This window comes from Rutilus rutilus (genome assembly GCF_951802725.1).
Source record: "Rutilus rutilus genome assembly, chromosome: 1".
NCBI classification, from domain to species: domain Eukaryota; kingdom Metazoa; phylum Chordata; class Actinopteri; order Cypriniformes; family Leuciscidae; genus Rutilus; species Rutilus rutilus.
The window spans coordinates 39248001-39275930 of NC_140209.1; the positions used below are offsets into that span (position 1 = coordinate 39248001).

Here is a 27930-nt window from a genome sequence, read left to right on the forward strand (position 1 = left end):
GAGAGAACTGGTAACGAAGCCCCGCCCGCCACCAGCACTCAGGCGCGCGCAGTTTCACTCCCTACTGTATCGATGAAGTTGCACAAAGATGGCGGATTTCCTGCCGTCCCGGTCCTTTCTATCCGTTTGTTTTCCAAACTGTCTTCTCAACAGCAGCGAGGCGGAACAACTAAGGAAATCTAAAGAAATTGACCGAGGTCTCATGAAAGACAAACCCTATGTGAAACGGTTAGTCAAGATACTTTTGCTCGGCGCCGGGGAGAGCGGCAAGTCCACTTTCCTCAAGCAGATGCGCATCATACACGGGCAGGACTTCGATCAGCGGGCCAAAGAAGAGTTCAAAACCACCATTTACAGTAATGTTATGAAAGGTAGGAGGCGCGTTTCTCATTCACAGACCTATGCCAAGTGGCGTGTCGGGTCCAAACTTGACTTTGAACGGGGTCGGGAGTGATGAGAGGACCGTGAAATGAGGTTTAGCTGTAGCGTTAGCTGAAGTTGCGCTGTAACCTGCCCAGGAGAAACGCCCATGTTATTCTCTCAACTTTTCCCCGCCGCCGTCTTGAACAAAGACCTCCGCGGAGGACCTGATTTCTTTCTAAGTCGTCTCTTAGCTTGTCGTCACATTAAACATGTGGATTCAATCTCACGCGTGATTTCCGTGGTCTAGAAAAGCAGGGCTCGGCTTTGAATTTCGTCAGAAATGAACGTTAGCGCTGTAGTTTTAGTAACGTCTTCTTAAAGGAGCTGACTCATTTAAACTCAGCCTTGTACTTTATAAAAGTACCATACATTTTCGTTTTCTGAAATATTATACTCCGTAGTATCTTAGTTTTGGCGTTTTACCAGAATCTCGGATCTGTTTAAAGAGCTGCGAAATCTCCCCTCGTGTGTGTGTGTGTGCTAATGTTTTGGTCTGTCCGAGTTTTAATGCCATAACTGAAACTGGATTATGTAAAATAAATCGATCCAGTATGTAAAGCCTGGCTTAAATTGTAAATCCGCTCTCTTGTTTGTTGGTATGCTGAGCCCGTCTCATAAATAACAAAGAGACTGGTGTCTACCAAAAGCACACCACTCAACTCATATTCAAAGCCTCTTATTAATTGGCTTCACTGTAGCATTTTTAAACTTTAAATGAAAAGGCTATTTTGAAATATATGTACTATATAGCCTGATATATTTCTTGTAAAGGACGTGTTTCGGGCATCTGTGAAATGGGTGGAGTCCAGGGCTCTCAGACTAGCACATGATGAGGAGAACATGGGTTAACACACTGGCACTAACCACTCACCAGCACCTGTTATGGAAGAAATCCAGCTTTACTATTTTTGACGTTTTTTTTTTTTTTTTTTTTAGAGATACAGACAGTTTGAACCAAGCTAAAGGTGTCAGATGATCCTCAATAAGTGAGTTTGTCATTAACGTTTTTAGGCATGTCTTTTTTTTTTTTTTTTACTTTAGGTTTCTGTCTTCAGACTTGCTTTTTGTCTTTCAAAAAAGGGATGTGATAATAAATCAGTATATCCACCTGGTATAATACGGGCTCTCCGTTTGGGCTGCCTCAGTCGGGGATTTCCAGTGCCTATTGCTATGAAAAGATTTTGAGATTTCCTGCACAAGATTAATATGTCACAGCGGTCATCATTTACAAAGGCACCGCAGTGACAAATGGTTCAGCTGTGATCTCGTGGAGACTCGTCTGTAGCAGTCGCTAACATCATATCCTTCCCTAACTCAACTTAAACAGGAAGCATTTAGTCAAATGGCTGCTTGGATCTAATCCTTAGGCATTCCAGAAAACACAGAAATGTCTCCCTATAATGACTAGAGACACTTTAACCATCAGTGGCGTTTTAATTCCTTTCACACGTTTCACTTGCATGCACCTGTGGAGATGTGGAGATGTTTGAAGCAGAAAGGTTTCTCACTGTTTGACAGATCCGATTGGCCACTGATCACATCTCTAACACAACTGGTTAATGTTTTAGCACTGCGACCTGATGAACTAATGTTGAAAACAGTTTTGCTGCTTAGTATTTTTGTGGAAACTACAAAATACAACAAAAAAAAAGTCCTTAGTGTATTTTTTATGAAATAAAGTATTAATTTGTTAAATTAAATAATAAAGTAAATAATTAGTTCTTACTGATGCTAAACTTTTAAACAGTGGTGTATGTCAGTCCAACAGAATCGACTGAAAACATCAGGGCTTTTACAGATGTTCCTCTTTAGCTTAGACAGATCAGAGGGCAGGTGTGAACTACTTTTAATGCACTTATAGAGACAGAAGTGGGCAGGAGGAACCTAGCAAGGTTTTTTAATAAACTCTTCTAACTTGCTAAGTTTCCATCCAAAGTTACAAATTTAATTTGCGCAAAATTGAAATATCGCATTAAAATTTGTGCGAAAAAAGCATCGTTTCCATCCAGTAAGAACAGAACAAAGCCATCACTTCCTGACAAACTGCTGCTTAATATCACTAAGAAAAGTAGGAGAAGCCACTGTATATAGCCTAATAATTTGCTAAATTACTTGTGCCTCAGAGCATGCAGATAAAGCTTATGTTATTTTGCTTTCGGATGCCTGATGTTTGGGAGCGCAGTCGTGTGAAACAGTTCTGGGTGGGAATTATACAGAACCACTTTGCTCAGGCATTTCAGAATGACCAGAACATCGCCTTTATGTGCATGTTTTCTTATCGGTTTTCTTGTCTCCAATTAAATTGAGCGAATAAGTTTTAAGTGCTTTTTCGGAATTGATGCACATCTTGTCGTTTCCATCCAGCGTTAACCCCGAATGTGCTTAAAAGTAGTTGGATGGAAACATTTTTATTTAATTCTACTACTCCTTTCTAAACAGAGAGAACAGAGTATCAAGCCCTGAGCATTCACATTGTGTAACCGGACTGAAACGCCAGCTGTGTCAGTGTAGTTTATCCTGTGAGTTTGTTGGACAGTATGGATGAAATCCTGCCTTCTCTCTTAAACTCTAGCAGGTTGTTTATCTTTTCTAACTCGGGCATGATTCTGTTTATAATCTTGAATAGTTTAGCCCAGCGTGCATTTGTCGCATCCTGCTGTTGTTTATAGAATTCGATGTTAAATGATAGATCTCTAGATCTCGTCCAGACCTCATCTACTTCTAAGGTTCCATTAACATCTGCGGTTATGGGGCAGATTTGAAGAGGAGTTTTGTAAGACACAGTCAATTTTAAGGTGAAAGTGCACATGCATATCGTGAGGTCACATGGACACACCACTTCACAACAGATGTGGGATGTGTCGAGGAGGTTACGCCTCTGAGCGCATCTTTCTACACTTTCAGTTTCCTGCACGTCTCTGACGTTCATAACTTTTTTCCTGTGTGCTGCATTTTGTCTTGTATGAGTAGTTGACAAATTGACACGTCCTGTGATGACGTACGATACTTCATCTAAAACTATTTTAAACATTTCGTTCTTTTTTGCATACTCTTTGAGCTCTTTTTAATTGAGGCTAAATATTATTTGTTTTTAGAAATTCATTTGTCACAATGTAAAACCTTTTAAAATAAACTAATGAAGGCAAAACAAATGATTAACCATGATTAAAGACTTTGTAGAAGTTGTAGAGACCTAGCCTGGGTGCCAGCCCGAACCCCGCCCACAAAATTTTTTGGTCGGGAAGTTCGGTCTGGACTCGCTCCGTTGAGGAGCTATTATGCCCGAACAAAAATTGTTCGGACCAATCAAATTGTCAGGGCGGGCTTTATACGATGATGGACAGATGAGCAACGGTAACGTAATCATCCACGTCACCAAAGAGCGCTTGATTTGAATTAGTTTACAACAAAGACGACTGCTGCTGGAGAATTGAGATTTCACGAGCTCACATTTACAAATAAGTCAGATAGAATAAATGCGTATATAAGATTTCACACAAATAAGTCGATAGAATAAATGCGTATATGACGTGCTGTCCGAGGAGAGGGCTGTGGGCTCGGTAGCCATACTCCCCCGTATTCCTGGTTGTGAGAGAACAAGACAAGAGTGAGGATTCGGGGTGGTGGAGGGATGCTGAAAAACTGTCAAGGAGTGTTAGGTAAGTTGACAGAGTGAATATGCTTCCTCATGCTGATATAGGGTAACGTTAGACATGGTATTGTTTGATGACAAGTTGATATTGGATTGATTATTTGTACGTGCTCCTCCCGAACTTTGTTTATTAAAAATCATGTGTAGATTCCGCCATCGCGTCTGTTATAGAAGATATTCACAGCGCATTCATTTTAAAAGAGGAACAGAGAGCCGCGACATTTTGTTGGTTGAAAATATGAATGAAGAACATGCGTCATTTACTCCGTTGCTCTGATTGGTTGTAGGTCTATCCAATTGAGTGCAGAGGTTTTTTTTTTCCTGGTTCGGTTGAGACACACCCCATAATCAAATCTCTATGGAGCAGTCTCAGACTCACATTCTGACTAGAATCTGAGTATGACGACGTCAGGCTAGTAGAGACCAGTTACAGGACCTAAAACATTTACCTTTACACATTCATATACATTTTAACTAGGGATGCACCAAAATGTTGGCCGCTGAAAATGTTTGTTTTTTTTGTCCGAAAGAGGAAAAAAGGCCAAAAATAAGAGTCGACAATATATACTTAGTGTTCAGCGCTCGGGTTTCACTCTCGCGCAGAATTTTTTGTAACTCCGCTTCCGAAGGCGCAAAACTCTGAAGCGACTCAGGTCTGTACCGGCACCCAGTTTGCTCTGCTCAATGTTCTGCTCCGTGTCTTGCGCTCTCTGCTCAGTCGCTCACGGCCCAAGCGAACATTCACTGGAAAAGCAATGTCTGCTCAAATGACGTGCCGTGGGTAAACCGTGCTGAGCAACGTTGGTAAAATGATGCTACAATCTCATTCACTCCTCTGCTCCCACACTCTGGTCTCATGCTCTGATAATGATAGCTTGGACTAAGGATGTCAATTTACACAAATTGATGGATGGTCGTTTAAATTAACTATAGTTAGCTTTCAGGGCTCAACATTAAGCCTTTTCATGTGCTTGTCCTGGTCAAAGTATCAAAAGTTACATCCAGTCTTAAATAGCATGTCTGTTTATCAATCTGTCATCCCTGAACATACAATATACAATGCAATAAATACAAAAGGGAGGGAAAAAAAACACATTCTTTATGATTTACCAGTCAAATTTGTTACTAAAACAATATGATTTCCCTTAATGACAAAAAAGCAGGATTTCCAGAATATATTCATCCCAGAATATATTTAATGACCTCAAGTTATTTTTTTCTACAATAGCATAATGTTATGTATGTAGTAATATGGCAGTCCCAATCATAGTTATTATTAGTCGTGCATTGCTGTTGCATGCGCTGAAGATGATCAGCGGCACGCTTTCATACCGCGTTAATTCTTAACCAAATGCATCCTATAAATCGGATATATATAGGCCTACACAAAATAAACACAATATTACGACTTGCATTTGAACAAAACAAAAGGCTGCGAATGCACACGCAAACGTATAGTCATGAAGGTGTAACAACTCTAGCCTTTTAACATAAAATGGTCCCAGGCATAACTCTGCTGCTTAATGTTTCCTCGTGTCTGTTTTGCGTTTCGTGGTTGAGCAGCATGCATCCACATGACCTTGCTTAATCGACTTGATTAATCGTTAGCATCCCTTGGACTATACATTATTTTGATGATTGCAGACCTACCAACCTGTACGCATGTTGCGTAGTGGATACGCATTTTGACCTCAAAGTACGCGGGTACGATTTGTCACTCTAAACTACGCTAAAACCTGGTGAAGCCTCTGTGCGCTGTCATCAGTCCGCGCAGTCCTCAAATCAAGCATCAGCAAAAGAAGAGTTCGACCAATCATAGCACTGGATTAATTTCCCAAATAGCAAGCGGAGATGATTGACAGATGCGTAAGGCCTATCATTAAAAAGAGACTGAAAATCGACACCAATAAAGAATCCCGCTCGATCCCCCTTCCACTCCCGCGACCCGCCGTCTGACTGATTTCATAAGCGAGGACTTGTAAAATGCTCAAGTAATGCTGAACAATAAATCTAAATAAATTTGAAATTGCAATGGCTTAGTGATTATGAAAGTGATGTGATTTGTGGATAAGCGCGAGTCTGGAGAAACAAGCGCTTATTTATTCATTCTCAGTGTTGAGAAACGTAGCCTACATGTTACACGTTATTGTTAATAATAACTAAAGTACCTAATTATGTTACATATTTATTTTTTATGAAAACTAGCGTGTTAGTTACTTATGGATAAAAAAAAAGTACCGTTGTATCAGTGCTGCGCGAGCGCTCTCTCACAAACACAGACGTGCGCACTCAGAGAGAGAAGATTGACGGACTAAGTTTAAATTTTGTTCTTGTGTGTTTTTCTTTTTTTCTGTCAAAATGTCAGAAAGCATTTTTAATTATCCATCCGTGTTTTTAAAATTCGTTACATGACGGATGTTTTACTGTCAACACAGCCCTCATTATATGTCAGATTCGTCTAACTTATACTTGATATGGTTTTTAAAATAAGTGATTCGTTTTGCTATTATTGGACTCCTGTCTATTCATTGTCAACTGTTTTCTATAAATATGTTTGTATTGGCTAACATTTACTCAGCTAATGCGTGTCCTGTTTAAAATGCGCAATGTTCAAATGTAAAGACAAATAGAAGCCCTTTTTTCTGTGGGATTTAGTATCATATTTGGATATTGGAATATTAAATTAAATAGTATTAACTTTTAATTTTATTAAGTATTAATTAATAAATTAAGTAGCCTATCTTAATTTTTTTTACTGTTTTCTAGGGGTTTCTTAATTTTAGACTAGTTGACCAGCACACATTACAGTGTTAACCCCTACAATGTTATACAGCTGCGCCGTTGGATTTTCAGCGCCGCTGCAAAATCTTCACATGATCAGTTATATCACGACATTCACTTCATTCACTCGTTTTTCCAAGCTTGTGGAAAGGAGAAAGCGGTACGAACTGTGAAATTGGTACCGAGAACTGTGGATTTTCACTGGTATTGGTACCGAATACTGAAATGTTGGTACCGTGACAACACCAGGTAGTTATAAATAGGCTAATCACAAACAGACCTTTTCTCCGTTTAAGGTATTAAACATACTGTAGGCTACATTCTCTTATGACCAAGTATAAAGACGTGTTCTGATAACTTCCACATTCTCTGACGATGAAACGAACGGTCGCTTCAATAAAGTAGGTCAGCTACGTTAATATTGAGGAAGGTCTGTAGTTGAATAAGGTTAGGATAGCTACGTTAATATTCTTTATCGGGTTAATTGCGAGTGAGCTTTATATGGTAACTGAGGGAGTGACATAGAAGAAGTATTTACTTTTTTATACGTGGGTTTGTTGTTTTGGGACACCTAATGCCCCACAATAACATTCAATTACCAAAGAGCCTTAGAGATCTATGAAAAGCCCAGAAAAATTATGTGCTCACAGATTGGGTGTGGCCTTTCCCATTAAGATAATTAAGATAAGTTTAATTTTCCCCCTATCAATTTCTACCTTATAGCTGAAAATTAACACAAAAGAAAACCATGAATAATCCTGTCTAAAATTATAAAATGAAGGTTTCTGTCTGAGACCAGTTCAAGGTACGTGCTGCAATAATCATGCCTTGATCTGTTGATGGTATGTCATATTTGTATGTCTCAATGTCCATTTCTATCCACAACACTTGCCAGAAGTCATGGTTTAAGGGCTTATTTAAAAAAAAATTATTCTGGAGGTGCATGACATGTATTTGTCATTGAATCATTCATTTAAGAGATTTGTTTAAAAACTCTAAATCATTCAGTAATAAAACATTCTCAATTTATCCAGAATTGTGCAGTAATTCTAATTAGGGCTGCATGAATAATCCCTAAAGGATCGCGATCTTATTCCTAAATGACAGGGGAGAAACTGCACTGTATGTGTCGCATGAGTTTCCTGGCTCTAAACGAGGCGGAGGTGGTAAAATCCTGATCATGTATTTTAACAGTAAGATAATTAAATTAGTATTTTTCGTAGACCATCATATAGCCTACTGTGTTTCCCACAGTATTTTTGTGGGTGGAGGTCGGTACCTCTAGGGGGGTCTGGGGGCATGAATCTGGTGCACTTTCAGTCACCCGAATCCGCTGTTAAAAACATTCCACCCACCAACCGCCCAAAATATGATATCCTTTGATTTAGATATCTACATCTGCTCATCTCATCACATTACAATTATTGAAATTCTCAGTGTTAAGCATGATGATATGGCCACATATCACACTGAAGTAGGCTGATTTAAAATTAACATTTATTTAAAATAAAAGTTAAAAAAATTTCTTTTGGCAAAATTACATTTCCTTAATAACCTAAACAGAGGCTTTACTCCCTTAGAACTTAAATTGTCAATGTTTCTTTACGTCACTGTTGGAAAACACTTTTTCCTAATTTTATTAAATGTATGCTTCATCTTTCATTTCAAATTCTTCAATTTGATCAATTATACATTCAATTCAAGACATTTATATTATTATCAACTATAGGCTATCAATCGCCACTTACATTAAATTAAATTAAATCAGAATCATCCTCGCGGTTTCTGTGATTCCTTTATTATTATTATTTTTATTTTTTTTGATATTGGCGTTTTAATCAGGGCATTTGTCTGGTTGGGCAAGTACAATTCTCTCTCACGTGTCCCGGACGAGCATTAATGTCGAGCCCTGATAAGGTTTCCTTGATTGGTTTTCCCTGAAGAGAATTAGGCCTACGTTGTTGAAAACAGAAGTAAAAGAATGACGCACGTTCATTGCGTTTCACCGTGATGAGAGTTCCGTGTCTTTATTAAACTCAACATATTATAATGATTTATCTGTCATCCACCCTCGATTAATTGTAATGTTATGTTTTTATTACTTGGCCCGCCTGACCCGTGGATTATGATGATCCGCGCAGCGCTATCGGCAAATTATACGGTTTGAGAATGGACATCCGCAACAAAACCGTCACGGTGGGAAAAGTGTCTCTGAGCATGTGACTGTCTGTCCGAGTTTTGTCAAGAGCCGGAGGCGGCACACAATCTGACGGAGGCGGCCACCTCATAATTCTCTATGCAGGAAAAACCCTGCATGAGTATTTTAGACAGAATGGTTATTTGCTTTCGCTAATGTGTGTCTATGGACTGCTGTTATTGATTGTGCTTTAGGACATGCATATAATAGAGACAGCTCTCTTTACATGCCATTTTGCGCTGTACTAATGGGCTTCTACTTGGACATTACTCACCTTTTAAAGGGCCTTCGGTTAAATACTCTTGACCTGCCGTCACCTCACAGCGGAATGTGTGGCGAGAACAATTACGGTCTTATCCTGTGAAAAGACCCTGGATCGGCTTATAACTGCACGTGAGGTCTAGAAGGGTGAAGAATATTGTGTGAAGTCCTCCATCAAATGCTTGTGTTATATTGGCAGCGTAACTGACTGTAAACAAATGATTTAGAAAGAGCAGTTTATTTAACTCTGGGATGGAATAGGCTGGTTGGTTTCTATGCAGAATGGAAGATAACCGCAAAGTAAATCCATTCATTGTTTCAATAACCTTTCTTTGTTACCAAGAACTTTTCCACCAAAAGGTCAAAAGTGCTCTGTCATTGTGAGGGTGAGAGCTGCTAGTGGAAACCGGTTGAGCAGGTTATTTGTACTATGACTGCTGGGTACGCCAGTTTTTGAAAGAGAAGGACAGGTGTGAAAACCAGCTTACGCAGTCTCTCCTACGCTGATAATCTGAGTATACAAAACTAGAGACCAACACTACTGATACTCAAACCCTCACCCAGGAGTGATGTAGGTGATGTCTCGTGCTCTTATTTGTTTTTTTGGGACAAGTACATCAGTAAAACGTTAATCTTTTTATCTTTGTGTTGATACAAACAGGATTTTCATGTTGTTGCTGTAGGATTACATTACAAAAGGGGACAGATAGCTTTTGAGGACCCAACTGAAGTTGTTCTGGTGCTTTATGCCGTTTGTAGTAGGACACATGCGGACCTCTGTGGAGGACATTTTGCTCTTTTGGGACTATCAATTAAGCATAAATTAAGATGAGATTTGAGACCCATTTAGACTGAAAATAATGTACGTATGTGATGTTTATGGCATCTTGAGTGTGTGCTGCAGAACTCCTTTATTCCACATATCTGTAGCATAGATTTGAAGGTTTATTGCACTAAATGCATGTTCAGTAATGTAGACACTTGTGAGCAGAGTCACTGTAGCATGTGCTGATGATGACAGCCGGAGGCCTGCAACGGGTCGGGTACCCGCATAAAAGTGGCTCAAGCTTACGATTAGGCAATATACATTTTGCTATCAGAAGACATCATCTCGGATCACGATTCCCTCGGGGTACAGCTGCGCTTACCTGCAGTCGTTAATGCGTGATGAGCAGCTGCTTCCTCAGTCGACTGGTGTTTGGATTTCATGTGATTTCTCATTGTGGTGGTGATATTATGATAACTCGGTTTCATTAATAAATTTGATTCAAAGTAATTCCATTTTGCAATATCATTTTCATCCAAGTAATTCCAAACTTCGCGAGGCTGACGACGACATTATGTGATCAAATACAATTCATTTGTTAAACACGCTCCACAGCGCCACCCAGTGCATTTAATTATAACTGCGAAAATATATATCGGCCTTGGTATTATATCGGTCGACCACTAGCATTAATACTTTTAGAATACGTAACTACACACACTTGCTATGTTTCCTTGTGTGTCTGCTGCAGTTGTTTTGCACATGAGCCATACACACCTTGCTTAAGCCATATGCGCTCTAATGATGACCTTGCTTAATTTGTTGCATTGATAAGTTTAAGCGATTAAATTATCGACAACTAGTCGTGCAGCTCTATTAATCGTGCAGTCAGTGTGAAGTTACTCAAAGGCTCTGCGTTTCATTTTTATCCTGAGATGTATGTATGCATGCATGTATTAGGCTTGCTGCGTTAGTCTGTGTTACGTTTCAGTTGGACAACAGATGCTACAATTATAAACTGAAAGGGTCTGCTCTGCTTCATACATCACGAGCTGCAGCGTCGCAGCATAGTGAAGCGGGAGTCATATTTCAATTATTATGTGACCAGAGTAAGGAGAGAGGAGATGGCTGACAGGACGGTGGTGGAGGATTTGGTGTGCAACAGGTCTTGAGTGTTATTACAAAAAAATGAGCGCGTATTCATAAGCACCCCCCACTAATTACCCTAATGGGCTACTGCACAGTTCTAATGCATGCTTTCATACAGACCCATTGTCTTGTATTGTGATAAATAAATGATAAACCTTTGAAAATTGAATAAAATGATACAATTATCCAAGTGTTTAGGGTCTAATGTTGTTTGCTTCGTTAAACTTGAAAACAGCATCATATTGAACTTTGTCAGTACACAGCATCATACAGTGGAGAGCCACTCATAATATTCCCTTTTTTTACATTGTTCCTCCTATTGCTGTCATCACAGGTGTTCGAGTGCTTGTGGATGCCAGAGAAAAGCTGCATATCCCGTGGGGGGACCCTTCAAACCAGGCACATGGAGAAACCATGATGGCTTTTGACACACGGTCAGCCATGGGGTCACAGGGGATAGTGGAGACCAAAGTGTTCCTGCAGTACCTGCCATCGATCCGTGCCCTCTGGGCTGACAGCGGCATACAGAACGCATATGACCGGCGCAGGGAATTTCAGCTGGTGAGCTTTTGGTGATCTCAATGTGAAGTCATAATGCTTTTCACTTCTGTAATGTGTGATTAAATGTGAAACTGTATATTTAGCTGGAAATGGGTTCTGTTTGGGACAATTGTTGTCGCCATGCGAGTCGAGTGCACTAACAATGACGCTAAACACCACATTCTCTAGCAGTCATCATCCGTTACGCAAGCAATCCAGGAGTAGATTTCAGCAGAAATCATAGCAGAAGCGCAACAAAATAATGCTTCACGAAAAATAAAGCGCAGTGATGAACGAACAAGAGTTTCTTGTCAGTTGCCAACAGCACAGCAGCTCCAGACAAACAATGACACTCAAACCCAGTGTTACTCACGTGTGGACGCGAATCAAAGCAACCTCCGTGTCTATTTTCAGGCCTTTCCGCTTCTCTCTCTCCAGCGCTGGAAAGCTTTTCTAATGTTAACGCGGGTCCTAAAGCTCTTGCCCAGCCATAACCCTTAGTTTTCCAGTGATTTCTTCTGAGCTTTTCTCTTTGTATTTTGTCTCATCTCTATTTCTGCAGTCTTTCTTCAAAAAAGACTCTCTTGCTTGTTCTCTCTCCTCCACTGTCATACGCTCCCTAATGCTGAAGATTGGCTACACAGGTTTGTTGTTTGTTCGTGTGTCGGTCTGACTAACTTCCAAACAGCGTTTATCAAATATCACTTTCCCCACCTATTAACTAACATCATGCTAGTTATGTTTTTTTTTGTTTTTTTGTGTGTGCAAGTGTTACTTAAGGTCATAGCCACCTAATTTGCACTACAGAGAGTCTGTGGGATTTTTTTGGCATTTGACAAGTCTTGGACAAAAATACTTTGAGACTTTAGACCCCATTTAAAAGTTTTGCAGCTTGCCTTGCCAAGATGGCGTGTGCGTACATCTAGGAGGATGTGTAAACCACATCACTGTTGTGCTCAGGCCTGGCTGCTGTGAGCTGTTTTTCATCAGTCTGCTTCTGACATCATCAGATTTTCTGCCCTAGGATTTGTTTATCTAACGTAGATTAAAGATTGCTATTCCTGCTTCTTTTTTTTCTTTTTTTTTTGATTTAAAAAATCAGTTTAGTTTAATTTTTGGTTTTCCCCTATAAATCTCAAACGATTTCTCATTAGGCCCTAACATAAGCAAGTGCCATCTTAGCACACAACTTCAGACTTCTCTAAATGCTCTCAGTTCCTAATGCGTTGCTTCCCCATTTTAAATGTTGATTTCACCAAAGGACTTCACACCCCGTAACCAACTCCTATTATTATGATTTGTAGAGGTTACAAAGAACGAGAGATTGCAGATTATAGACTGATCCACGTTTTCCTACATTGATAAGTAAAATTGATGTGGAAGAATTTGGGGCTGTTGCACTTATGCATCATATGATTGCGATCATCCATGCAACATGAACATCATGTTTTTATGTCTCTCTTCTGGTGCTGTAGTACTTTGTGCTGCCCTAATGCTAAACAAAGTTTAACATGCATTGAAAGTGCAAATTGTATGATTCCAAGTTCATGAATGGCTCTTTAAGTTGCATGTATGTCAAACATGCTGTGTAAGTGACCTGTAAAACTGACATTTTAATTGCTGCTAGTTAATTATTTGTACGGCAATAAATTGTTAGCTAAAATGGCATGACTATGACAGCCCAAGGCGGCTGTATTATTGTGATTAAACGAGAAACGTGGTTTTTCCCTGTGCATAAGCTATGATGTAGTTTTTTCATTTTAGAAATCACTGGTGTCATGCAGACAGTTTGCTGGAGGATAAAGGTGGCCTTTGTCCATTTCTAGTGATCCTCTCAGCATGGGCATGTTGGGACTTTAGCAGAGCAGCGGATGCATGCTGGTTAGGACAAGAAACAACACAACATTGAGACTGTGTACTGCGGCCCAGATCTGTGGAACTGATAACAGGGTAGATCTGCTCTTCACCAAGCTCAGGAATCTCCGTTTTCATTGAGCAAAGGCTGGTCGAGTGCAAATCCTTGCATTACCGCTGAGGTTTCCATACCGCTCGCCTGTTAAGTAGGCAGCCTCTGCCACAGGCTCTGGTGATTTGCATTCAGCCTGTGTGAGTGAAGGCAACAAAACAAAACACTTTTGTGCTCTGTAATCCACTAACCACGTGTGTCGAGTGCAAAACATTATCAGGCTTCCTGCTTTCACAACTCTGCCCCTCCAGCCTCTGGGGGTTATGGTATGCACCCAACATGTAACAAAACAAAACTTGTTCTAGATTCCTGCAGCCAAGATCTCTTCGCCTCTGGCTCCTCCTCGCTCCACCCCTCCTCTTATTTCTAGGCATTGCATAATCCTAATCCACTGCTTTAGTCCTCGCTGTTCTGCTCTCACTACCCCTGTACACGGCACTCTGATCCGTCGTCTTTTGGTAAAAAGCCAGCACGTAGTTTATAACTGTCGGATTCAGTTCGGTGAATCATTACATGGTTTACTTATAGTCTTTGAGCATCTATGTGAGTCAGTGAGGTTCATTCAAACCCACTCACTGAAGGCTTAATCTGATTTAGGTAATACTTGCAAGACAGTGCATTTTCAAAACGCTCACTGTCTGGTCAATTTAGATGATCATGCTGCAATATAAAACGAAACCGTCTTCATCACTGCTCATCTCAGCTCCGATTACCGCGGGATCCATGATGTCTGCAGATTGAAGGCACCAGAAGAGATGTTTTGATAGGAGACATCCACCCAAGTGTGCTCTCTCTCTCCCGTTTTCCCAAATACTGCTTTCTGTGCTCTGCCCACGCCATATAGGGACAGCTGGAAACTTGTAGGGTTGGAAAGGAGCATGAAAGAGTTTTGTGTCCATTTCTGTAGTACTCTGGACTAGTGTAAGTGTGATTGTTGGATGAAGAGGGCTCTGTGGAGGCTGACCTGCCTGAGCTCTCAGGCTTCCCTATCTTTCCCCTTCCCTTCGTCCCAGCCTAAGATTACCTGGATCAATAAGAAGGATTGCATGATCCGTGAAGGAATGTTGAGCTGTGATTTTTAAAATGAAGACCCTTGTGCATGCCTGCAAATCTGAGGCCTGGGGAAGGAGATATTTTGCTGACCCTGTTGCTCATTATTTCTATTTATTTAATACAGATAACAATTAGGCTATTTTATTAATCATCTTGTCTGGCAATTATCTTGACATTTAGGTTGTCCAATGTGTTTGACTTTCACTAATGCTGTTAATTTGCCTTTAAGCCTTTAAGCTACTCATTTCTTATATTTATATATTTTTAAATGTGGTCTTCCATACATTCCATACATAACTCTGAATAAGACATAAAAGAGAAATACATATACTGTTATGCATTACTAAAAATAAACATAATTTATATTATTATTTAAGTCTTTCCATATTTTCTATATATATTTGAGCTGGGCAATACATTGAATATTAGCAATTCTATAATTGGGGAATATTGTGTATATTGTGAAAACGACAGTATCAGCTCAGCTCTTTTTTTGCTTGTCGCATTTGTGTATAAGTAGCATTTTATTATTACATTCAGAAATGATGTGCAATGCAGATAAATAAAACAATGTTTACAAAAGTTAGAAGCACTATAAACGTATTTTAATTCCTCTTACTCAACAATAAATCATTTAAATGTAACTATATTCAGAACAGAAGAGGAATGAAAAATATAAAGTATAGTGGCATTCATCATAAACATTTATTATAAATGCCATGCCTTAACCTACTGAAACTGGGAAATGCGTTATACAAATAAACTTGGACTTGTGTGGCTCTCTAATTCGGCACAAATCCCAATGTGTATGCTTTGCGCATGTTTTGCGTGCTTGACATTAATTGTAATATATTGTATTATAATCATTTAAGTCGCCTTGGAAATGTTAATCATAGCACGTTTCAGATTATATCTGTATTTTCCATATCGGAATCGGCTGATATGTTCATTTTTGATATCGTTATCGGCCCAATAAAAGAATTTGGACAATATCTTAAAGCCGATAAATAATGGATTATTTTCTTCAGCTGCCTGAGACGCGTTAGATGTGCACTGTTCGCCATGATGCTTTTGAATTGCTTAAAAATATTATTGGAATTACTTCAAAAAAGGAAAATACAGTTAAGTGCAACACAAGTCTGTCATATAGGCTATAAAAAATAAGAAGAAGAACATTATAATTGTGTGCTTGGGACATGGATTTTAATGGTGAGACTTTTGTTTTTGTAATCAGGCTCTCAAAAATTAAATGAAAACTTGGATTTAGATTTATCTGCCAATATATCGGTTAGTGGCTTTCAAATATAAATAATTATTGGTCATCGGTAGCGCCAAAATTTTCATATCGATGGATCCCTATATTTTTTATGAATATTTCAGTTTGCATATACATTTTATGTAATGTTATATACATTAGCAAGTGACTTTGCGTTCAAAAACATTGTGTGTGTGTGTGTGTGTGTTGATGTACAGATTGCAGTGAACCAACAGTGCTCAGTGGGCTTTGCTTCAGGTGTTGCTGAGTTAACAGGACTTCCTTTTTAGCATTTCTCAGAAACTGATATCCTGGCCTGCTCTGAGTGTGTTGTTCCTGTGTGCCCACACCCTTCATTGAAGATGAACAGCACAGTGTGGCTTCATGCCCAGCTGGGGGAGGATTACTAGGGGTTTTCTTAAGACGTACATAATCCCCTCTCTACTGAAAGCCACCTCAAAAGACCTGCGTGTACTTCTTGTAGACCTCAGCTAACCCCAAGATGCAAATAGATGCCGTCATATTTTGAAATGGTATTTTATGTAGGAAATGAGGAAGACGACTTCTTTTTTCGACTGCTCACACTGAGCTTTGCTCTACAGCTCCATCATACGCTGAGAAAGATGAGGATGATGTTAAGAAGGAAGCTGCTGTCCTGTCAGCATGCCAAACTGTTGAAATTGTAAGCGGCTAATTGGTCCATTATACATATGAGCGTCACGGAACATTAACTCAAGCCCTGTTGCTGTTTCCTGGGCAGCTTGTTCCTGTTACTCACAATTTTCATTTTCCAAACCAGAGTGCGCGTTGGTGTTTTCTTCCTTAAAGGGATAGTTCACCCAAAAATGAAAATTAGCCCATGATTTACTCGCCCCTGAAGAAGAATGTCATATACACCTAGGATGGCTTCAGGGGGAGTAAATCATGGGCTAATTTTCATTTTTGGGTGAACTATCCCTTTAAGGCCCAGATATACTTCAAGCAAAATCAGAGAACAAACTGGTGTGTCATTTCAAACAAAATCAGAGCAAAATCAATCTCATTTGGAGTTAATTTCTGGAGTTGGTGTACCATACTGAGACCAGATGTCACAAATTGATGACTAAAGCTGTAAGTGGTTCTGGTACAGCCCTGAGTCACCATTATGAACTCTTAAAAATGAAAATAAACTTGCTACAACATCAATATCATGAATGATTAGTTCTTTCCAAATAAAGCTAATCAATTAACTGGTGACATGGTTTTCATATCGCTATATATATATATAGCAGAAAACCAAAATATCGCAATGTCAGTTTTTTCCAATATTGTGCTGTCCTCACGCTTGCTGTCTGTATAGGGAGCGGCGGTACTGGCCGCACATTTTACAAGATAAGATATTTGTCAATGACGCTTAATATCTGTTGCACACCAAATCCTCCGGCATCGGCTTGTCCGCCATCTCTCCTTACTCTTGTCACGTAATAAGTGAAATCTGACTCCTGCCTCACTGTCCTGCGACTCTGCATCTCATGCTGTATGGAGCAGAGCAGATGCTTTTAAGTTAATAATTGTAGCGTCTGTTGTCCAACTGAACTAAATGTTTTTTTATTTCTACAAGTAAGCAAAATGACATTGGGGCGGTGCTGCCATGGCAAAGTAATGTAATCGGTGTACGTCCGAACACGGTGTAACACCGACTACCTCAGCGAGCCTATACAGAATTTCTCCATGGGAGTCAATAAAAGATTACAGTAAAATTTTCTGTGATTGTAATTCTGTGATTACTGACATCCTGTCAGAGGGTTTTCATGAGTCACATCCGTCTGTTCTGATGTTGAATGAGGCCCTCATTTCTTTAAGTGCATATCTCTGCACATTTTACACTTTCGCTGATTGACAGGTTTATTTGACACCATTTTACTATAATAACCTTTTTGTCACGAGCACATAAGTTCATCTAGATCAATCTAACTATGAAGAAATGAACCTCAGTTAACTTCTGTACAAATTGATTGTATGACTCATTTCTGCTCAGCTGTTTTCATTGTCAGTTTATAGTTCTTTGATAACCTGACTGATTCTCTCTGCTTTTTGTCGTTCTCAGGGTGAATCGGTGAAATATTTCTTGGATAACTTGGACAAACTCGGATCACTGGTAAGCATGTTTCACATGATGTCACATGTTTTTTAGAGACCTGATATTTATGATTAATAGTGTTTCTAAGTAATTTAGTATGCTTTAGGGTGCCTTTGATTGTTGATTACCCACCACTAAAAATTAATGCACTCATTTTATATTGAGTTCTGCTGAATGGGTTTAAACACAGTGAAATTTGTTAATGGAGCTGACTCTTATTGAAAGTGGAAAGCACTAACAAATTGGCCAACGCGTGTAACAAACAAAAGGTCTTTTCACATGGCTTTTAACCCTGGGTTAGCACCACTTTTTACCTAGTGCTATGAAACCTGCTCTGGAGCACCGGCTTTGCGGTGTTCGTCCAGGCAGTGACACTGACGCAGCAAATGTGCAAATAAGGTTGTTAACCCAGGGTTTAGGAATATACAGTATGAAACAGCAGCGTATGAATACCGAGGATTAATTAAACCCTTGTAAATTTATATGCAATGTAAAACATTGAAGCAAAATAACCCAGGATTTCATTTACATGGGGTGTGCAGTGACCCAGGGTGAAACATTTTAAGTTTGAAAAGCTTTAAAGAGGCATTCATGTTTGTAAATGGCAGTTTAATTTCTTATCTCTCAGTCAGTCCTTTAATGTAGTTGTTGACATCTTTCATGTTGGAAAGTGTTTTTGTAGTCCCATCCTGCTGAAAGATCCGTATTACGGTCGGGTACACAAGGGCGTATCTGATGCCCACTTCCCGTAACCTCCGCCGAGCGTTTGCCGACTCTTGCCTCTTCTTGATCACTTCAGCCGAAAAGTCTTGGTAGAAGGACACATCCTGACCGTCCACTGTCAGCCTGCCTTTGTTCCTCGCTGCATTAACGATCTTCTGTTTATCGGTGTAATTGTGTAATCTCACTAGGACCACTCGAGAGCCGCTTTTCTCTCCTCCTCCAAGTGCGGGTCCCGTGCGATGGGCTCTCTCAATCTTGACCCTGTCCTGCTGCATATCCAAAACTTCAGGAATCCATTTCTCAAAGAGCGTAACTGGATCTTCACCCTCAAAGCCAGCCTTAAGCCCTGTGATCTTAATATTTTGGCGACGACTTTGATTCTCATAATTATCAAGGCGTTCCAGTGCTTTTTTTGAGAGCATTTTCCAAAGATTCTAATCTCGGCTCAGTAACCGTTGACGCGTCCTCAAGATCAGATACGCGCTGTTCTACAGCCGTCACTCTTTCCAAAATGCCGTCCAACTTCTGAGACAGTTCCGTAACTGGTTTAACAACAGCAGCAAGTTTGGTGTCTAGCATCTCAGCGATGTCGGTGGTCACTCTCTCAACTAATATGTCATCTCTTTGGAGATTGACGTCCTCTGGCTCCGCTTCACATTCTATAGCCGCCTGCTCCGTATCACGCGCATCCTTTTCGTGTTCAGTGTCAATTTGGCTAGCAACAGATGTCACGTTAGCAGTGCTATTAGCATTAGCCTTGCTAGCCGTTTTCTTTCGTCAGTCTCTCTTCTTACTCGATGCGGGCGGTGCAAAAAAGTTATCCAGGGACATTTTGACACTTATTACAGCTGTTGCGGTGAATCACACGGCGAAATTGTTACTTCAAATAGTTATTTTACGTCAACCCAGTGGGGAGGCGAAGAAAGTGCGTCTATCTAGTTGCAAGCATCACGTGATCCCCCGGCAGTTTAATTTCTGTTGAAATGTGCGGGCATACATTCCATATGGGCCTGGAAGTGTATTGGATAAATATTGACAATAGTTCCAGAATAGAAATTAGGAACCTTGTCTTATGGAGTACTTATGATGGAGTTTGTCCAGTGCATATTAAATAAACATCTCAGCCTGTACTTGCATTCGTTAGACTGATCCATTTCATATTGAATGATTAAGTGCAGTACAGAAACAGCTAGCATTGCTGAAGAGCTCTTTTATATTGTCAGTCAAAGCAGTCTTAGATGAATCACTTTATATGGCAGAGCATGAAGGAAATGGGCATTGGCAAATGCTGAAGATAATGTCAGAAAGATGAATGCCCGTCTGTTTTTTCTCACAATGCTGTGGGCCTCGACAGGGTTTCCCTGCTCGCCAGCACATGCGGAGAGAAGTGAAACTAGCTCTGCTGACATCAAAGGTCACGTGTCAACCCTTTCTCATAATACTTCCTATAGCAACTTTTTCGCATAACATTTTTCCCTGAGAAATGGCCAGTCTTCAGTTTTAAGTTACTTGAAAGAATCAGTGGAGAAGACGCTGCGTGATTTAAGGATGACCTGAGGGTTTTCTTACTCGCTCGGATAATCCACGTGATCACACTGATGAAGAATGATGAAATGTGCTGTAGGTTTTCTTAACAATCAACACTGGCCATCAGAAATAGAAAATAAGCACAATCCTACTTTCAGTAGTAATACCAAAGACATTTTATGATTCTCTTTACCAAATTGGGCAAAAAAAACGAATATAAAATGAATTAATAGATTATAGAGCAGCCATCAAGACTTGCTGAATGACTCAGTTTGATGGAAAAAAGCAGTCTTTACACTCATTTTTTTAATAGGCCTACACTACTATTGTTCCATATTCAAACCATGATGACCTAGTCCTAGTTATTTAGATCCCTATATTTATTCCCACTTCCTTTGCATGTTATATGTGGAGTGTGTTGACGAATTAGTTTTTTGAAGATCATTTGAGACTGCAGCTGTCACAGCATCAGCGTCTGGCTGATGCACGAGGGCCCAGTGCAGTTCCCTTTGCGTCATGTGACTTGCCGCCCTGCCGCTCGTGTTCTTGCTCTCAGTACTAAACGGATGTTTGTGGTTTTGTGCTCTTTCTAGACGCTGCTGACTGCAGTAAATGTGATGATTAGTATCTCAGCTTTGACTCCAGACAGCTCTGTTCTTGAACCAAAGATCAGATGACCTGTTTTAAATTCACAGCTTATGAAAACAGTCACAGTGGTTCTTATTGTTTAAAGCACTAATGCCACGTGTGGAAGAGAGACTGAAAGGACCATTCACTTGTTTCCCCACATATCTTTACTTTCATTAATATGCTTCTTGACATCATGCTGTCGTTCGGTCTCGCTTCTCATGTCTGGCACAGTAAATTTCTGTTCGGGGGAATAAGGAAGCAGAGTTGAATGCGCTCTCCGGGCGGCACGCCTCAGACTGGCTACTCTTCACTCGGCCACGTCACGGCGATGTGGACCCACTTCTGCAATCACACCATCAACAAACAGGAAGAGGAAATACTGCACGCTTCCGAGTGTGCTCAGAGAGGGAAATGGCCGCTTGAGTCTGTTGGAAAGTATGTGTTTGTTTCAGTTACATTCATCCTTCTTGGGTGGATGAAGTGTGGGAGTCAAATGTTTGGGGAAAGGCAGATCTCAGCGGCCCAGACGCATAAATATTTAGGAAGAGATGAGGAATAATGGTTACCTTAGGCAACAAAATGCAGGCATGCAGAGAGTATGTGTCAGGGAGAGAGGTGTGTTTGGTTGAATCTCTCAATGGAAAAAGCAATTAATCTTCATATGACTAGAAATCCTTATTTCACATCTTAAAGTAGGGGTGTGCGATATCATGATTTTTGATAGTGGACGATTAAAATGTCTCTACGATCTGCTTTTGAAGAAATATCGTAGTATCGTCGTGATACAGTGCATTCTATCAGTTGCAGTTCTGCCCCCTTCGTCCCAACATACTGTACAGTGCGACTTACATTCACATCACGTTAACGCAGAGGTAGAGTTACACTCACGGGAATTCACAAAAATTCATTATTTGCATGTGCTTTAAAGCCTTGCCGGTTAAACATTTATTTTGCGTGCTGATGCGCTTTTCTGAGCGCATACACCCTATGCACTTAAAAGCCTGCCAAACAGCGCCTGGTAACTGGACTAAGTTATCTTTTGAGTCTTATTGCGCTAATACTGTCAAATACACACAAGAGTTACATAAACACAGTATGTATAAAGTGAAAGCAAACATTTCAGAGAAAATCGGGTGCGTGTCATTTGCGTGTTTCGTAGGTGCGTGCCGGTCTTAAAGTGACAGTAGCCTAATAGTAAACATGCTGCACCTTGTCCTTAAAGGGATAGTTCACCCAAAAATAAACAACTTGAGAGAGTAAATGATGACAATTTTCATTTTGGGGGGAACTATCCTTTTAATGTTAATAAAACAACAAAAAACAAATAGAAAACAACTCCCTGATGTTGACTGAGAACCTTAATAGTAGCTTTAAGAATCAATGTATAATTTATGCAGTGAAGTCTATGTAGTGTTTTATTTTTATATTTGTTCATTTAATTTCTTTCTGGTTGCTGCTGTTAAATAGGCCTACACCTACTTCATTTGTATAATATGTTGTGTATATGTAATGTGTATCTTTTGTTCTTATCTTTTAATAACAAAGAAAATAATGAGACAGATGTATGTCTGCCATTCTTTTTTTTTATCTTATATTTTGTTACCTTGTAAGGCTTTGTTTTTAAAACGGGGACATTAGTTTGGCTGTAATGCTCAGTCACTTGCAAAATAGTAAAACCAACATGAAAAAGAATCGTGAGTTTCCTTAAAAAAAAAAAATGGTGATATAATATTTGTTATATAGCCCACCCCTATCTTAAATCATTGTTAGATGCATCTTAAGCTCCTTAAGCCAAATCGGTTTAAGTGCGATTACATGGAAGTTGCGATTAATCGTGCAGCCCTACAAATAATGCAACTTTTCCATGGGTTCAGCATCCAGACATGAGTACCGCCATGTTGGATGCCGTATCCATTCAAGGCAGACGTCTTCGATGTTATCCTGTCTGGAATTTCAGAAATGTTCCTCAGGTTTTATGTGCTAGCACTGAGCATGGTTTCTCTTATCGACTTGATGTGTCTTGCGTTTACTTAGTGTAGCGTTTCAGCTGATGCATTTTGTGTGCATTTGCCCTCACACTCTGTATTGGCCAGTGCTTCGATCCAGATTCACCTTTTTGCTAATGTTGTCCCCCACCAACCCCCAACTCTGGTATGCCAACAATGTGGAGAATGAGCCATGGGCTGGCCGTAATAGTTGTTTGCTTTTTTTTTTTTTTTTTTTTTTTTTTTGGTCCTGGTTGTCCTGTCCCCACAGTTTGAGTTTTATGTACCACTGATTTATTGTAGTGTTAAGTTTTTTTTGTTTTCCTGTAAGGAAAACCATGATGAGATCACACAATGGAGTCCACAAGTCTGAGATCACATTCCTTCATTTTAATAAACAATGTTTGATTTATGAAAATGTTAATATTAGCATAGAAATTTTACCAGTAAAAAAAATTATCATGAATGTCTCTACAATTTTGATAAACTATTTGTTTCGTCACTCTCCTGAGGATAAAGTTCACATTATAGTAGAAACTGTGCAGAGTATTAAATATTTCTTCTCATTTTATGTCAACTTTTATTTAGTTAAACTTAATAGTAATTTCCATGTTTAAATGGAAATAAATATCCCAGTGTAGTCTCAGAGTTTTGGACCCCCCGCTGTATCTGTATTTCTATAAACACTATTTCTACCTCTTAAATTCTTTAATTTCTCTCTAATTAAATTAAATTCTCTTTAATTTCAGTAAAAGACGTTTAAGAATTTACAGTTGCTACCGAGTTGTTAAGATAAGGTGTGTATGCAGTACTATTAGGGAAAATATCAAATTGGGTTAATGTCTTTTTAATTGAACATAATTATTTTCTCTAGTAGTTTAATTTAAGACTGGAATAGACTACTCAAATTTAGCCTAGATTTTTGCACCAATTCGCAGTCTGTAGTCAACACTAGTTGCCCAAAGTCAGAGCTAGTCTGCAGATTTTGGCAGATTTTACAGAAAAGTGCAGAAAATGTCCAGATTTTCTCTAACCATGTACAAAGTTTAAATGTATGAAAGTGTTTGATACTAGTGTTTTAAAAATCTTTTCAGACTGTACACAGTTGTGTAGTGTATTCCAGACTTCAAAAGGTATCTATCGGATGTGTGGTATGCAAACATGCGAATGCTGTGATTTAATAACATATTGTCCACCACATGCAAATCTCATTCCACCATGATTCAAGTGCCTGTGCTTGGAGCTCACCAGTTTTACACCACAATCTTTTTATCATGAACATCAAGAATTGAATAACATGCATTTTTTTATTTAATGCCTGCTTGACCCCGAAGTCAAATTTTGCTTTGAATCTTCTGTATTGTCCCTTCACGTCATCCCTGATTAATGGTTAATGGTCCCTTTGTTCTCTCTCTCTCTCTCTCTCTCTCTCTCTCTCTCTCTCTCTCTCTCTCTCTCTCTCTCTCTCTCTCTCTCTCTCTCTCTCTCTCTCTCTCTCTCTCTCTCTCTCTCTCTCTCTCTCTCTCTCTCTCTCTCTCTCTCTCTCTCTCTCTCTCTCTCTCTCTCTCTCTCTCTCTCTCTCTCTCTCTCTCTCTCTCTCTCTCTCTCTCTCTCCAGGAGTATCTACCAACACAGCAAGACATCCTGCTGGCACGTAAGCCCACCAAGGGCATTCACGAGTACGACTTTGAGATCAAGAATGTGCCCTTCAAGATGGTGGATGTGGGCGGCCAGCGGTCGGAGCGCCGCAGGTGGTTCGAGTGCTTTGACAGCGTCACCTCGATCCTCTTCCTTGTCTCGTCAAGCGAGTTCGACCAGGTGCTGATGGAGGACCGGCAGACCAACCGTCTCATGGAGTCGCTTAACATCTTCGAGACCATAGTCAACAACCGCGTCTTCAGCAACGTTTCCATCATCCTCTTCCTCAACAAGACAGATTTGCTTGAGGAGAAGGTCAAAACGGTGGCCATCAAGGACTACTTCCCCGAGTACACAGGTGAGCCGCACAGCCTGGAGGACGTGCAGAAGTTCCTGGTGGATTGTTTCCGGAACAAGCGGCGAGACCAGCAGCAGAAGCCCCTCTACCACCACTTCACCACCGCCATTAACACAGAGAACATTCGCCTGGTCTTCCGTGACGTCAAGGACACCATCTTGCACGACAACCTCAAACAGCTCATGCTGCAGTGATGTTTGTCCAACCGTTTCCTTTCAGATCTCTCCAAAATAACCCTCTTCTGCTCAGATGTTTGTACTCCACACAGTAACCTTTCTGAATAGCTCTGACGTGCTTTTATGCGAGGAAGACGACGGCGGCCTAGCCTAGCGGTCTGTCACGAGCACGGGACGGCGGGTAGTTATTCTCTTAATGAGTAAGCTTAGAGAAGAGAGTGCGTTACACTCACACTCGTCCTGCCAAGAGAAGCTGTACGTGTCATTGAGCGGCACCCTCTCGCCGAAAGGTGCCAAACGCAATGCGTTCCTCCCTCAAAAAGTGGAAGAAAGCAGGAAGAGATTCTAGCACTGTCTTTGATCTGTTACCTTTGAGCCTTTTATTACTGACCAAATAGCAAGATGAGATGCAAATGCTGTTTTAACCTTTTAACAGGAACTATGTTCTGAGCCTTTCTGTCGACACCTGCCTGGCCTTAATTTCCCCCCTCCTCATTTTGATTGGTGTTTTTAACGTGTAGATGTCTAATCAATTGTAAAATTTTAGAATCAGTTTTTTTTTTTATATATATATAGATCTATGAATATATTTACAGATAAACTTCTTAAGTTATGTTTCAAAACGTTTACACTCTGATTTTCCTCTTCTGATGGACAACGCTCACAATTCATACCACTTGATAAACTGAACTTATACTGTGGTTAGCCACGCTAGGCGAGCTGATAGATACAGTATGCATACAGCATAAACTCAGGGCTGAATGTAGACCACTTTTAACTGTTCGCCTTCAGGAACATCCACTAATTGTAGCTCTCCATCAGTGGCTGGAAATCACATTTCCTTGCTGGCCTGCAGACATCCTCCTCCGCTCTGCCCTAGCTAGAGTCAGGAAGAACTTCTTTATCCATCAGGGAACAAAAAAAAAAAAAACGGTGTCTTGTTAATTTATTTGCTTTGTTTTAATTCCACAACCAAACTATACTGGCTTTTCGGTCAGACCCCGCTAACAAAAGCGTCTGTATTCACAAGTGCCACGTGTTTAAGGTACCAATAATTCGAACAACTTTCCTCAAAAGGGATGGATCTTACGATGTGAACCTCGTTCCCTCAATGGTTGTGTATAGCTACTTTGTATAGTGCCATGTCCGCCCTGAATACTACCGTTGTAGTAAGTATTTTATGTAAATAGTCTGTACCTCACCCTCCTCACTCTTTTCTAACAGATTTGTAACCTACACTGAAATGTATAGCTGTATTTGCCACTGCACCCACAAATCCAGAGATACTGACCCCCTGCCCGCAGTTCGTCCCATTCAGGGCTGCTCTTTGAGCGCTTTTGGCTGCTTCATCTCAGCTATTGCGCTGAATGACGCCTGTATGTGTCGTCTATGTGGACGGGCACAGCAGCAGAGGACTCTTTGTCTGGTGTCGAATTCTGCCTTACGCCCCTGGCTCAAGTCCCGGGAGGCTCGTGAAAAGCAAGTGTTACGTCTTCACGCTCCACTGACAGTGTCCTGTGTCTTCCAGTGCCATTCACTGCCCCCCCCCCCCCCCCCCCCCCCCCCCGATGCCAGCAAATTGGGCATTGCGGAGCTTTTGTTGTCGTCTTAGTATCCGACTTTCTCTTTAAACTCAACATGTTCCAAGCACAAGATTTTGACTGATTCGAACGAGTTTGTGTCATTTTGAGAATGCTGAATAACCTCTAGTATTTGCTGCCTAGTTCTAGCATGCCGAGTCTTAAAACGTTGTATTATCTGCCTTTGAACTTAATAAAGCAAGTGTTATGCACTTGGCAAAACCCAGAGGGATGGCTGAGGACGTTTATGAGTCTCACGACGTCCTGTGTGCGAGAGCCCTGAGGGTGAACCCAAGTGCTTTTGCAGATGACGTCACTGTCTAATGTAGCTTTGACAGATGTGACGGGTGCAGGACAAAAGCCGTCACCGACTGACATACACAATGCCTCGGTCAGAGCGCACCGGTTTCTGTCGTCTCCTAACAGTTGACAGGTTTAAAGGAAGGGCGATGCTGCAGATAGATACACTACTTTAGCTGTGTTCCTCCTCCGTACAACTGTGATGTGTGTGTGTGTGAGAGAGAGAGAAACGTTTTCTCTGCTCTTCCTGTAAGAATTGTCTTTCTCACTGTAGCTTTTCTCCTAAACCCGACGATTCTGATCAGAGGTGGCTGATTTGCCCTTTTCAGTTTTGCCCAGATAATCAAGTTTGATTATTGTAATTATGCAAGACTTATGCCTGCCACAAAGGATTCTTCTTAGTGCCTCGAGTTTGATGCCTCAGACATTTCTGGTCCTTTTTTGTACTTAGGTTTTTTGAATTTTGATTAATGTGGATGCTTATGTGAGTCCTCATCAAAATAATTCGTTCTAAAGATTAAGACTGTTGTGCTCAGTACTGAATATAGACCTGCTTTTCATTGTACAGTCTAACCTATGCTTCATCATTGACTCAATAAAATCATTTTGCAAAAACTGTCATTTGATGTTTGTTTTTTTGGCTCAGAATAACTACCTTTGAGTTTTAATTTCTACAAATATTTCTTAAATCGACAATGGTGAAAGTGCAATTCCACTTTGTGAACACTAGGTTGTGGTGTTATACCAAATGTAGCCAGGGTTTCAGTCAGTTCTACTTCATTTAAAATGCATGACTTTACAAATGATCAAATTTACACTCGTAATATTATAAACACAATTGTATTTATATC

At 40.2% G+C, this 27930-nt stretch overlaps 1 protein-coding gene across 1 annotated transcript; it reads left to right on the forward strand.

Moving 5' to 3' along the window:
• gna13b (guanine nucleotide binding protein (G protein), alpha 13b) lies at positions 1-27700 on the forward strand. Its single transcript, XM_084405915.1, has 4 exons — positions 1-371; positions 11564-11790; positions 18130-18180; positions 24645-27700. Exons 1-4 carry the CDS (start codon positions 89-91, stop codon positions 25215-25217), a joined length of 1134 nt encoding a protein of 377 aa, XP_084262041.1. The 5' UTR covers positions 1-88; the 3' UTR covers positions 25218-27700.
• The last annotated feature ends 230 nt before the right edge of the window (positions 27701-27930 follow it).